General features: G+C 32.7%; 1 protein-coding gene across 3 annotated transcripts in view; it reads left to right on the top strand.

The window, feature by feature from the left end:
- Positions 1–14,912, top strand: part of ATF2 (activating transcription factor 2) — an 80,326-nt gene that overhangs the window by 30,458 nt on the left and 34,956 nt on the right. For 2 of the 3 annotated variants that reach the window (XM_065931789.1, XM_065931788.1), the window contains exons 5-8: positions 7,555–7,651; positions 10,409–10,527; positions 10,656–10,784; positions 14,502–14,680. In XM_065931789.1, the coding sequence (XP_065787861.1) occupies positions 7,555–7,651; positions 10,409–10,527; positions 10,656–10,784; positions 14,502–14,680 (524 nt within the window). The remainder of the gene's footprint in view (positions 1–7,554; positions 7,652–10,408; positions 10,528–10,655; positions 10,785–14,501; positions 14,681–14,912) is intronic. The other variant, XM_065931790.1, reaches the window with a different exon arrangement.

Below are 14,912 nucleotides of genomic sequence, written 5' to 3'. Positions count from 1 at the left end.
CCGTGGCACAAACAGCCGAGAGACTGAGGTAGACTGCCCCTCAGCCCACACGGAATAGGAAGGAGAGACTTTGTAGAGTCCTCTGCAGGCAGCTAGGGTGTTCCAGCACTTTATCAGGCCTAGAAGTCAGCCACTATCCTTCCTCAATATGTCTATCAGCAACATTTCTGTCTAATGATGCTGTCTATAAATCAATCTGTTATTATTTTGGCATTTTCTACCATCAGAATGTTTATTTTTGGCAAAGCAGCAGCCATTTTACTTCAATCATATTGAAAATACTCCTTCTGCACTCTCCTTCATTGCTGGTAAAAGTGCAAGTTGGCAAACACATTTACTCTTTGACCCAGCAATCCCACTTTTGGGATTCTGTCCCACAAATGTTACATCAAAACTATGAAAAGACATATGCCAAGGTTATTAAATATGTGTTCAATATATTTTGTTACCTGGGAATCTCTGGACAGCAGTTTTCCACGGGAATAGAAGCTGAAAACTACAGAGCTTCTTGAAGCTTTAGTTTGGAAGTGACAGGGCATCAGTTCTGTAGCATTCTGTTGATCACGCAAGTCACCAGACCAGCTCAGACTCAAGGGGTGGAGAGATAGGTACCATCCTCTGGATGGGAGAACCAACATTAACCACATGGCAAAGGAAGGAGGGTATATATCATACCAAAAGGAATTTGTGGCCATGTTTTACAATGTGCCACAGATGGATTACTGCAATATTTCTAGGTAAAATAATTCTTGGAATTGGTCTCAAAAAAAAAGTGCATTGGGTGAATTGTGAGTAGAGATGAAATGAGATGGATCATAGGTTGATAATTGCTAAAGCTGAGTGAAGTGTACCAAGGGGCTTTATTACACTATTTTTAAAAAATTTTCTTAAATTCAACAGAAGAAAAGCAACCTATTGCTGAATATAAGAACATGTGTATATCAGAGATTGCTTAAAAGAGTTAATATTTTTTAAAAATATGAAAAATATTAAGTTAGAATAGTTTTTCAGACTTCCTATTATGAAAGGAGATAACACTCATTTTTCTTCTTACGTCTCCTTTCCTCCTCCCTTAATGTCTGGTAATAATTATTTTTCCATTGGTAGAGTTAGGAATACATTTTGTCTGATAATCCATAATCCCCGTATTTCTTCGGTTTTACTTCTGTATTTTAGTAGTATAGAGAGGAAGGATGAGAACTAAGCTTTAAGGCACTCTCCAGTGTTTAGCAGTCAGAAGGAGGGGAAGGACATAGAGGAGGCAGAGAAGCAGCAGATAATGAAGAAAATTGTGTTCTAGAAGTCAAGTGGGAAAAGTATTTCAAAATGTGGAGAAACAATGTAGTCATATAGTTGCTAGGATAATTCGGTATTTAATATTGAATTTAGAAATATGGGGATTGTTAAGACACCCTGATAAGAGTAACTTCAGTGAAAGAGCAGTGACGACAGTGAGATTGGAATTAGCCTGAAGAGTAAATGTGGAGAATCAGAAGTGGAGACATTATGAGATACCTTTTATTTATAATTTAACTTAAAGGGAACAGTGAAATACTGCTGGAGGAGGATTAAAGATGGAGCTTTTTTGCTTGTTTTGAATTTTAAGGTGCGACTATCAGAGCATAACTTTACACTGCAGAGAGAGGAACTGTTGCAGAATGGGGTCCTTAAGAGAGGATGGGATCCAGTGTTCAAGTAGAAGGACTGGCCTTAGATAGGACCATGGACCATTTATACATAGTAACTGAGAATGAAAAGTTGGGAAGAGGTGTGGAAGGTTTGAATAGAGAAAAGGAACCATATCAAAACTTAGACATACAAACATGTTTCTTTGATATGGTCACCATAAAAATTTCTGTATATTCCAGTGCACAAAAGAAATTATCTTTAGAGGCTATGGCATATTGTTATTAAGAGATTTGTATTACTTAGGATGCAGGCTGAGACAAAGAATCAACCTTTAACAACAGACTGATTGGCTTGTTTTTTAATATAATAACCAGGAAGTAGAAGTCCCAGGTTGGCTGGTTCTATAATCCTCATCATGCTACTTCCCATTTTTGGGTCCAAATGGCTGTCCAGCTCCTGCCATGAAGTCCACATTCCAGCAGTGAGGGAGGGAGAAGGGGGAGCAGAGAGGAGCATGTCCACACCCATCATTTTAGGGGCTTTAACTGGAAGTAATGCAGATGATTTTCACTCATTATTTTGATCCCAAAAGAGTATGGCCACCTAACTGCAGAGAACGCTAGAAAATGTGGGCTTTGTTCTGGGCAGCCAAGTGCTCACCTAAAATTTGGAAATTCTTAATTTGAAGGAAAAAGAGTAACAGATATTAAAGGGATAGCTGGCAGTCCTTGACATAATTTTCAGAGATTATTTTGAATTTGGGAACATAACAAAAAGTCATTTGGAGCCAGAGTCTGGTTAAGCTGGGCAATACTAAAGCTACCAGTCTTGAGTTTAGTTAACAGTAATATATCAGTGTTGGCTTCTTAGTTTTTATAAATGTGCCACAATAATAGGAGAACATTAGGGGAAACAAACTGAGTAAGGCGTGTATAGGAATTCTTTGTACAGTTTTTGCAACTTTTCTGTAAATTTAAAAGTCTTCCAAAATAAAAAGTTTATTCAAAACAGTAACGAAAAAGGTCTACCTGAGAAACTCAGAAGTTGCTTGTGAACCATAGAACAGAGCTTACACATATTTATCGAGTGTGTATCATACCATGTCTAAATTTGTGCTCCAACTTGTTTCAAAAAAGATTGGAGGAATTAAAGTTTCATATAATAGTTGTTGTAGTAATAAATGCAATTATAATGATACTAACATTTTTAAACTTAGTCACTGTGCTAGGAAGCTTATATGGGTTATGTTATTTAATCCTGCACCAGCCCTATGAAATTGGTGCTACTGGCCTCATTTTACATATGCACAATCAAATACATTATTGAATGCCTCTCAGTCACAGAACCTGTGAACACTGGAGATAAGTGTGAACCCAAGCCTACTCTTGTGTTATGTTTATAGCAAAATATCCCAAAACAGAATGTTTAGCCTTCAAGGTATATTTCAGTAGGGGTCTTTGTATATGTATCTTTTTCAGTGAACATTAAAAGTTTTTCTTTTTTCTTAGTTACAAAAGTATCACTGAGAATGCTGACAAAGTAAAATCTAGAGAGGATGTCTGTTAAACATTTGGTTCATTTCCTAAGTCCTTTCCCCCTTTTATTTTTCAAACAAAATTGGGATCATACCTCATGTATTAATTTGTATTCTATTTGTATGCAAATGACATATAGTATTATACTATGCATTATACAGTAGAGCATTATACTGTATTACATAGTATATTATACATTATATAGTATGACATTTTCTGTGCTAATTGAAAACATGAGTTTGAGTTCCTGTGTAGTGTTCTGTTGCCAGAATATGTCCCAAAATCTATTTGCCTATTCCTCTTTTATGGCCTAAAACTTAATTATTATGGCCTAAAAAAAAAAACATAACATTATGATGAATATTCTGTATAACTCCTTATGTACATCTCCCTAATTCCTCAAAATACATTTTTAGAAACCAAACTAACATATCAAAATGTATACACATTTTTAAGGCTCCTCATACATTTTTTCATATTGTTTTAAAAGCTAAAACAATTTTTAGTTTCACTAATAACTTTTAAGTATTGTTCTCATCATGAACACTTCATTCCTAGGTATTAATAACTTTTTTGGCATATATTTGTTCTCTGAGATACTTAAAATAGTCTAATCTATTTTATAGTAATGCCTTATAACTGTTACTGGCCAAATGACAACTGGGCTAAGGTCAGCATCATCCATTTGTTAAATCTTGCTTGGAACAGGAATAGTTATGGTCTCTCTCTTGATTCAAATAGTAATTTCCTAGGAAGTCAAAAATTCTATTAAGCGTTGATTTTAGAAGCCCCAATCTGATGGTGGTAGTACAAATTATTTTTTGTCACTAGTTAACAACATTATTCCAAATTTGAATTTTTGCTTTAAAACACTTAATGGACTTAAATTTTCAAATAGATTTTTAAAATTTTAAGTATATTTTGTTGATAATGTTATTTCAGAGAGACCTATAGATATCAGTGCAAAATTAACTGTTGGCTCTTTCTATTAAATTTTTTTGGTCTCAGACACTTAGGTATTTCATAGAAAGACTTTTGATAATTTCATTTATTTTAACATGATGTTGCATTGAATTTGGTAAAAGAAACAAAGTTGAGATAATTTAGTGAAAGACTCTTTTAACATTGAAATTCTTAAATTTTATTGATAATAGCTTTTGGTGATGCTCTCATTGAAAATGTTTTCTTTGGTGAAATGTTAATACATTATACATTTTTTTAAAGAAGATAAAGATTTCATTTTATTTAATCTGAAGTTTCAGTGAAAGTGTGGGAGAGTGTATGTGTATGTGTGTGTGTTTGATCAGTAATTCCCTGGTGTTGAATTAGAGTACTTAAATTCGTGAAAGAAGTAGTAAAATGGGCTATTGGCCTAATGACCTTATTAACTTAATACCTATTTAATGTTTTAAATTAGCAATTATCATCTATATCATGGATATGAATGCATGTATTAAATGCAGAATGACTGATTTCTTAAGAAGTTAATTCTGATAAGAGTGTTCACATTTTGGAAACACAAATTTCTCCAATACCTGAGCTTAAATTAATTTTTTATGGAAGCAACTATTTCACCCCCTCCTATTTGTCAGTTTACCCTTCCTTTTTAACCTTGTAAGAGAGATTGTTGGCCTGTTCTAACTTTCTTGACTGCCTTTTTGTTTATTCAGCTGTATATTCAAAGTCTTTCTTATTTAACAGAACACTGCACATGTATAACATTTTCATTGGAGTTGTGCTCTCAATTGCCTGGAAGAAAGAAATTGTATGAATTCAATATATTATTACTAGCAGTATCATTATTTTTCTACAAAACTTATTTTTAGAATAAACCTTTTAATTTGTCTGGAAAAGCAGTTCAAATAGATTCTTGCAAAAATATTAGCTTGTAGTAGCTGCTTTGTAAGTATTTGTTGAAAAGATAATGCATTTTATATATATATATCTTTTCCTGGTGACTGCCTTTTGACACTGTTTTACGTTTCTCAATAAGAGGTAAATAAGTCTCCTCAGATGATAGGCAAAGTTATAGATATAGATGATATCTGTATCATGGTATAGATCCATGATACTTGATATTCGTTTGTATCAAGTATCAATTTCAATGTATTTTACCCATGTATAGAAATATATGATTAACAATTCCTTTATAAATAGCATTTAGATAAACTTGATCTGTATGTTCTCTTTGAAACTTTGTGAATTCATATTCCTAGCATTTCTCCTTTTACTATTCATATGATCTTAAATGTATTTTAGGGTCCTTTTACCTGCTACTTTTCACTTAGAATCAATCTTGTTGGTATTTTCACATATTTTGTAGAAAACATAATGTTATTTATTGTATATGTAGTTGCTGTTTGATTTGAATATTTGTGTTCAAACCAATAACTAAGCAGAGGACACCATAGGGATAAAATTCCTAGGAGATAACTTTCTAAGCTCTTCTGTTAATTATGCTGACTTTGCTGTTTTAAAATCTAAGACCTCTACTAAAATGCATTTACTTGCAAATATTTAATGATTGCCTTCAGTGGAGAAGCCACATTGTTAGGTTCTTTAGAACATAAAGTGAATCTTGCTTTAAGATACTTATAAGACATTCAAAACTGTAATGCAAAGTAAAAAGCAATGAGGTAGTGCTGGTAAATGCTATTGCTATATTCACTCTCCAAAAGCTTTGTTATTGGAAACTCTATCAAAGGATGACTGTTTCTTATTTTTTCCAAATTTGGAAAGGATTCTCATACATAATGACAAAGCAGTAGGAAAATAGCACTTGCGTAGGGCAGAGCTAGATTATGATTCCTCAATGATTGTTTCAATTATAAATAAGTAAATCAAGGGATAGAGTTACTGTTTGCATCTGGATACTCATCTTCAATGGGAATACAAGCAGGTTCCAAAGAGGGGACATATTAATAATTTTCCACTGGTGTACAGTAACTTAAAGACTTAGTAGAAGGCATACTTACATGAGAAAACAATATAACCAAATGAAACTAAGGCTTAATTCACCTTTAGGAACAGTCTGTGGTTTGGTGGGTTTTATTTCTTTTAGATTGGGCTTGAAGATTCAGTTCTTTACTTGTAAGGAGTTCATTCTTTCAGTTAGCATTTATTGACTACTTACTATATGTTAAACTGAGGGAAACTGAAATAGTAGGAGCTCAGTCTACTTGAAAGGAAATATGAAAGCATCAGTATAATATTACTAGGTGCTGTAAACATGTACTGTGCAGAGCAAAATCAGATATAAATGAGAGGGATTAACTTTTTAAGTGGGCTTATGGGCTGGGCTAAGGATGATACAGGTATACTTTTAATATTTAGAAAAGAAAGCATAGTAGATAGAAATGTTTCTTTTACATTGTTTTAAGGTTAACCCTAAAGCTGCTATCATTAGTTGCACGAAAGGATGTACATACTGAGTTGAATAGGGAATGGTAAGACCCCAGGATAAGGAATCCATTTTTGGTGGTTCCGAGAAACCATGTTCATTATTTTAACATCCCATTTTTAAGGATGTAGCCTAGAGAGTATAGATCTCTTAATTTGACATTTTATTATTATTTCTCTGAAATAAAAAGAAGGTGCTCTATATTCAGTTGTAAATGTTGCTAAAGATAAGGAGCATCTTCATAAAGATTGATATCCAGACATAGGAGATATTTAAACAATGTATTATATTGTAATCATAAATGTCACCTTTAGCATATAGGACCTATCAAAGTTAAGTGTAGCTTTAGAAATAATTTTGCTTCATTTTTTTATATAAGAATATGATGAAAAAAATGTAAAACCACTTTATTCTAAGTTAAAATTTTATTTTAAAATGAATTGCCTTATTGTATTGACTGCTATTTCTTTGCTGGATTATAATCAAGGCATTCTTTTTTCATGTGGTAACATAAAGCACCTGATTTACTTCTTAATTTGTCCAGGAGTAATATTTTTATAAGAAAATTCTCATTATAAAAGTGGTAAGTAACCTGAAATCTAAGTAAAATAACAATACTTTCTTCAAAAGTCATTATACCATGGAGTATATATTTCTACTATGATATGGCAAAAATTAACGGTCTATTTTTAGTGTCCAAATGAAATTTATGTAAAGTTTCTTTGCCTCAGGTTTTGTTTTTAAATGCTCTCAAATGAGTTATGTGACCTAGTATTATCAGTATTGCTCATTCTTGGGTAATGAGTTTCTCTATGATTGAGACCTGGTATGTTTATCTATACTAACAGTAGATTCTTTATAGTTAACAAACTGCTATGTCTTTGTTAATGGTGGTTTTACATGTTGTTGTGGAAATGAAAATTTCCTTATCATTTAACTTATTTGATCAAATTGAAAATCTTAACTATATTTTAAAACTTTTTGCCACAGCGTTTTACCAACGAGGATCATTTGGCTGTCCATAAACATAAACATGAGATGACACTGAAATTTGGTCCAGCACGTAATGACAGTGTCATTGTGGCTGGTTAGTATATGCTTTTATTAATAGCTTATATACATATTTCACCTGGAATGTGCACAATTTTTGTGTATTCTCTGTAAATAATTTATTCTGGTGATATTCCAATGACTTCATTTATAGTAAATGTTGGCAACATGTATTTTACCCATTACATTTTCATGTTTCCTCCTGACTTTTCATTTCACTTTTTTGTATAGTTTTCAAATGTAGACTTCAATATCATTTTTTGTGGAAGTTAATTAGGATCTGGGAGCATTCATACCATTTCCAGAATTTACATTTAACTGATAATTCAATTAACGTGATGTTTAGTCATTGTTTCTTTTAGCTGTTTACATCTGCTTTACAGTGCTACGTGAAGCTAGAAAATGATCAGGCTCCTCCTGTTGGAGAAAGCAATTAGCAGACTTGTTCATTCGGATTTGTTTATGTTTCTGTTTGGACTAAACATCTGTGTTAGTAAAATACTCTCAATAAAGGGGGCTTAAATTCAATCAATGCTTTTTATTTTTGTATGTTGCTCCTATGAACATACTGTATCACCTACATGGATATGATTATCTTTCAGTATGTGAAAAGAGAAGCCCAGTACATGCATTGGTTTATTGTCCTTCCATGCTGTATGTCAGCTACCTCTTTTTTTGGGTATTTATAGATGCATACATCTCTGTGTATGTATATACACCAGAAGTATTGTGATAAAATAATTTTACATAAAATTTAATATACTTATATAAATTTCAGCCCTTTTGTCATAACCACAGTCATATATTACAAATATTCGAATTAATGTCTTAATTTTTTTTCTCTTGTAAAGCTTAGGTTATACTATTTGTAAGTCTAGAATTATACCTGAATACTGAATATTATTAATACTTTAAAATTATTACCCTGCTTGAAATCAAATTATCTCTCATAAGCATTGTATATGATAATGAGGTAAAAAGATAATTCTTGTCATTCAGTATCAAGATTTTTGTCTTGAAAATAGTGGAAGTAACAGATAATTCACCCAGAAACAATTTGTTTAGGAAAAATGTAGGGGCATATTCAGCACATCTTCATTTCTATAAGTAAAAGGAAGCAGGTAAGAGTGTGGTGTGCATTTCTTTAAAATACCGTGTATCAGATATTGAGAGAGAAAACCAAAATGCAAACGAAATAACTGCAGCCTGGAAGTTTCACTCCCCTGGGCATGAAGGTCTTTCCTTCTCTGGAACTTCTTTCCTTAGAGCCACATCTCTCTCTGTAACATTTAACTCAAAAATATTTTGAGATTGGTTTCTAAAACTTACTTTACTGTTTACATTTAATGCTCTAGAAAAGTAGAACACATTTAAACATAGCACTTGACTTTTTTTCTTTAAATATACTTGAAATCAGTAGTATAGTGTAACTGTGTAAATACAGTGCATGTTGGTGTGATATATATTTGATGATAAATAGCCAAAAACCATATGCATGTTTCAACAGTTGTGCCTGTGTTGACTTTTTTCTTTCCAAGCCTGATCATGACAATAATTGCTGATAAAAAGTGATTTTTGCATATTAATTTTATTTTTAAGACTCCTCTCCCTTTAATACAAAATAGGAACCTTCTCTTGGGCATAGACAAATCTTTTGGGCATGAACAGAAGAGTCTAATTTAGATTCAGTTTACCATTGCAGTCATGATGGATGGACCTAGGTTGATACAAGAATGCTGGGCCCTTATTATAATAGTATTTTGTATGTCTTCTGGGGAGTACAGGTTATGTACATTGCAGACTATTAGGTAAAATGATGACAAAAAGTCCTTCAGTAATTTTGATAATACTCCTACTGTCTGAGGTAGGCCTGTATTATATCTGATGTGTGTGACAAATAGATCATTTTAGTGTTAAATATTTATAGGTAGTAAACACATTGATACTCTGTGTATATGTTGGGTTGAGGGTGATGATAAAATAGTAAGTAATTCCCACTCTAGGAACCCAGTAGTTAACAAATACATATTTTAATTTCACAGTAGGTTTTTTGAGTATTATATCTTAAACCAGGAGTCATCCTTACACTTTTATTTAGTTTAGGCTAGATCCTTGATGTAACTTGTAAAGTTGATGCCCTAAAGTATATAAAATGTGAATAGAATTGAATGTGCTATCAATCCTAATCAATGTGAGCAAATAGCCTTGAAAATAATAAAACTAAACAGGCAAAATTCATACTTTGCTGTTTTTCATTCAGTGTAGATCTTAACTAGCATTTGTTTTGTAATTAACATGTGCTCACATGTACATCGAGTTCATGTTTTAGTGCAGCACTGTTTTATCTTAAACTTGCTTTCATAATTGTGAACACTAGTGGAAGGGCCAAGTTAAAGCAAATACACATGCTCTTGTCCTAGTTTTCCCCAAATTGCATGTATTTTAAGCATTTGTAAGTTTTAATAGTGTAAATTTTTTTTTAATTTGTGTTAGATAATGATACTAGTTTATCTCTGAATAGAGAATGCTTATGTCACTCTACTCAGAACATGTGGAATAAGGAACAAACAGGAATTCTTTTCATACTTTTACTTTTCATAAAGTTGGAGGAAATACCTTAAACTGCAACAAGAACTTAACCAAATTTTGTTCGCTTTAAAGGAAGAGGTCTTTCCAAAGAGAATTAACAGCTGACTGAACCAGTCCTGCTAATTCATTAATTTACTAGCTAAAATACTTTAGAGTCCTGTATGATACTTAAATATGTGTAATTACGTATTGACATTTATTTCAGATCAGACCCCAACACCAACAAGATTCTTGAAAAACTGTGAAGAAGTGGGTTTGTTTAATGAGTTGGCAAGTCCATTTGAGAATGAGTTCAAGAAAGCCTCGGAAGATGACATTAAGAAAGTATGTTATTAACCATGAAATTAAAAGAGTGCTTCTGACAGAACAGTTTTCACTTGTTGCTTTCTTATTTTAGATATACTGGCTGGCTGTTTTTAAACTCCTAACACTTTCTTTAATTTGTGTTTTAGATGCCTCTAGATTTATCTCCTCTTGCGACACCCATCATAAGAAGCAAAATTGAGGAGCCCTCTGTTGTAGAAACAACTCACCAGGATAGTCCTTTACCTCACCCAGAGTCTACTACCAGTGATGAGAAGGTTAGAAGTTTGTATTTACAGGAGAAACTCAAACTAAGTGGGAAAAAAAAATCAGCATTCTCAGTAAAGTCTAATATTTGGTCTACATAAAATTTTAATGTAATATGCATTAATCAGCATCAGGTTGTACTTGTCTTATATGTGAAAGCCTGTGAATACTCAGAAATTTTAGGGAAAGAAGATTATTTATAGATAATTTTTTATGACAAACAGAAAAATTATTGGAGAGAATAGTAGTCATTTAAGATAAACCTGTTATTTTTTTAGAGGATACATAAATTTATAAATTTAATTTCTCTGGATTTTTCTTTTTTTTTTTTTTTGCTACTTGTATACATTGATAGCTTAATTAAGAATCTTTGCAACTAAAAATTATTTGAACAAAGGTTATTTAGACTTTTAAAGGGTTAAAGGAATAGCTTCTTGCTTCAGCAGTGATCTTTGGTAATAGCAGCTAATACGATGACGATGACACTGTCTTTCTTACTTGGGATAGTCTTTTTGTAGTAATTTAGTGCCTCATTCCTAGATCTGAATACTTTGGTACCTGGGGCCAACTGGGGTATGTTATGTGTTGAGTTACCATTATTACAGGTATTTCTCAATTAATGTTCATTTACTAGCACATCTACTAAACACATTTATTTGGAGGCATGGGGCACAATAAAAGGCAATGACAGTGTTCTTTTGTAGGTTATGTTACTCTAAAATCATAGCCTAACTAACGGACTTTTGCCATGGCAGAGGAGCTAGAAGTAAGGTAGAAAAGGTAACTATTTATTGATACCTAAGAATACGTGCTTTGATCATAGGTGTTTTGTATTTTTTATTTACTTATTATAAAAGTGCATTCTCATTATTAAAAAGCTTTAAGAATCCAGAAAAATATAAGAAAGAAGAAAATACCTTTTACCCCATAACTGAGCAATAAGAATTACTAATATTTTGAAACATTTTCTCAGATATATGCTTACCTTTATGCATAAAAATATACATATATATGTTGGGCTTCCATAGTGGTTCAGATAGTAAAGAATCTGCCTGGAGTGCGAGAAACCCGAATTCAATCCCTGGGTTGGGAAGATCACCTGGAGAAGGGAATGACTACCCAATCCAGGATTCTTGCCTGAGGAATTCCATGGACAGAGAGGAGCCTGGCAGGCTACAGTCCATGAGGTTGCAAAGAGCTGCCTAACAGTTTGACACATATACAAGTGAATAGTTACATAGAAGTATAAAGGGATACAAAGATAAAACCAAGAAGAATCATAGTTTACTTTTTTATATCATGTTTTATACATTCAGCATTAATGAATATTTTCCCATGCCATTAGAAAATTTTCCAAAGTCATAATTTTTAATGGTTGCACTTTATCATAATGTGTTTACTGATCTTGAATGTAAATTTTGTTTCCACATTATCACAGTTATAAGAAATGCTGTTAAATCTTTGATATAAATATCTTCTACCTGGAGAATATTCCAGTCCCTTCACACTCAACAGTTTTTTCCTGCTGGTTGCTGTTTTAGCCCTCTTAGGGGTATTTCTTCTTCCTGCATTCTTCAGTCTAGCTCACACTGGGCAGGGCATAGTTATTCCAAGTTTTAAGAAGTAAATTCTGAGCCCCCTTCTCTTTCTCAATTTTTTCCTTCTTAAATGCTCTCATCCAGACCTATAACTTTAAAAACCATCTACCTGGTTTTCAAATTTATATCAACCCAGATATTTCCCAGATTTCCATATTCATATGCAGCTCCGTCTTGACATTTCCTTTTATGTGTCATCTTAAACATAGTATGTCTAAATTAGAGCCGCCCCTTTTTTTTCCCCACAGTTTTCTCAGTCTCAATAAATTTTCTCTCCATCCACCTAGTTGCTCTGGCCAAAAATAAAGAATACTTAATTCCCTCTTTTCCTTCTCAATGAAACCAGTAGCACATGTTACCAAACCTACTTCCTGACTATATCCTTAATTTATCTCTTTCATCGTCACTGTCACCACTGTAGTCCAAATCATCTTTTACTTGGATTATTAACAGTTACCTTCTAATAATTGTTGATAGTTATTTGTTAATACATTATTCAGTTAATATAACTTAACAATTACCAGGACTTTCTACTTCCATCTCCAGCCTATTTTCCATTAGCTGTATATTTTTCTTAATTGGTGGCTTTGTTTTTCTTTTTAAATTATTTTTAATTGAAATGTAACAAACATGCAGGAAAGTGTCCAAACACAAGCATATACAGAATACTTAAATTTGTGTAGATGTATATCTGAATATATATGTATGTGAGTGAAAGTCAATCACCAGAATACTGGAGTGGGTAGCCATTTCCCTCTCCAGGGGATCTTCAAAACTCAGGGATCGAACCCAGATCTCCTGCATTGTGGGTGGATTCTTTACCAACTGAGCCACCAGGGGAGCTAGGCTGTATATTTTTAATATATTATGTCACTTCCCTGCTTAAAATCCTTCAGTGGTTTGCCTTTGCCTTTAAGGTAACTCATGCTTCTTCCATAAGCCATCATTGATTTAGACTTGTGTTCTTATCCAACCTCACCTCATGCCTTTTCTATGATAGTGTTCATCAGATATTCTAAGCTTTTTCCTACCTCAAAGACATTGCTCTTGGTATTGCTTCCTTCTCCGTAGAATGCGCTCATCTTTTCAGTACCAGTTCAAATGCCATTTTGCAAAGAAGCTCATTTTACCTCACTATGCTATCTGAAGTATCCAACTCCCAACTTTCCCTCAGTTAATCTCATGATTTATTGATACTATGTTGTACTGTTAGTCTATAACTCACTGCTGTCCAAAATTTTCTTGTTTTACTTGTTTATTGTCTCTTTTCCTACTAGTCCTTTAGGGCATGTTGTAATTTCTCAAACTTGTCAAGTAAATGAAGTTCCAGTATTACTAGTTTATCTTTCTTGCTGTGTAACTTAATAAGATTCTGAGAATAAATGGCAGTATAAAGGCAAATTCAAAGAACATGGTGGACCAATTTTTACACTAGTTACGGAGTTCTGGATAATCTGTTTTCTAATCTGTAAATTGGGGAAAAGACCATCTATAAGTTTCCGTGTTTTCCTTTATTTTGGAAAGATCTTACTCCAGTAGTTTAGTTTTACATTCAAGGTATTAATATTACTTCACCTTTTGATATTGAGAAATTAGTGGTAATGTAGAGATAGTTACCTGAAATTAGCAAACATTTGTATTACTTAAAAAAATTTTTAACATTTCTGTTATTGAATTTATATCAACTATAAAAGAGTCTCCTGGACCTATTTCTTCCTTATACAATATAATGGTGGAGTAGGACAAGGAAGTCCCATCTGGATTTTAAATTCTATACTTCCATGAGAATGGAATTGTAGTTTTATTTTTTACTAGAATTCTCATGGAGTTATATAGCCAGGTTGCTCAGCCTGAGTTATTTCTAGATTGATGGTAAAAGAAGTTGTACTGAAAAAAACCACTCAGATATTTTTTAAATTAAAATATTAACATTGCATTTGAAACAACTGCTTCTACAGTTTTCTCTTAATTAACTTTAAATAAATATTAATATATTTGGGGGTGTTACTAAGTGTAGGGTTTTTTGTGTGTGGGTTTTTTTTAAGAGATGTGTTATATTCTGTTCATTAAGGTACATGAATTGACTTGGATTTTTAAATTTCATTGTTTCTCCATCTCATTATTAAATAGGAAGTACCATTGGCACAAACTGCACAGCCCACATCAGCTATAGTTCGTCCAGCATCTTTACAAGTTCCCAATGTGCTGCTTACAAGTTCTGACTCAAGTGTCATTATTCAGCAGGCAGTACCTTCACCAACCTCAAGTACTGTAATCACCCAGGCACCGTCCTCCAACAGGCCAATTGTGTAAGTGATTTGGGCCAGTCATTGAATTTTATGAATTGTTAAGTTTTTCTTGTCATGATTTTCCTAAGACATTTAATTATTCTAATTGTGGCCTTAGTTTTGTGTGTGTGTTAATCATTTTTGCATGCTTTTATTTTTGGAAAAAATACTTGGGAAATTTTTTTTATTATAAATGTTTTCTAACAAATTAGAAAACATATACAGTGCTTAATTTTAAAGACAAATTAACACA

The sequence above is a fragment of the Muntiacus reevesi genome, chromosome 3 (assembly GCF_963930625.1).
Source record: "Muntiacus reevesi chromosome 3, mMunRee1.1, whole genome shotgun sequence".
Taxonomy (NCBI): Eukaryota; Metazoa; Chordata; class Mammalia; order Artiodactyla; family Cervidae; genus Muntiacus; species Muntiacus reevesi.
The sequence above is the reverse complement of the archived record's forward strand: the minus strand, read 5'-3'. Positions and strand labels throughout refer to the sequence as shown.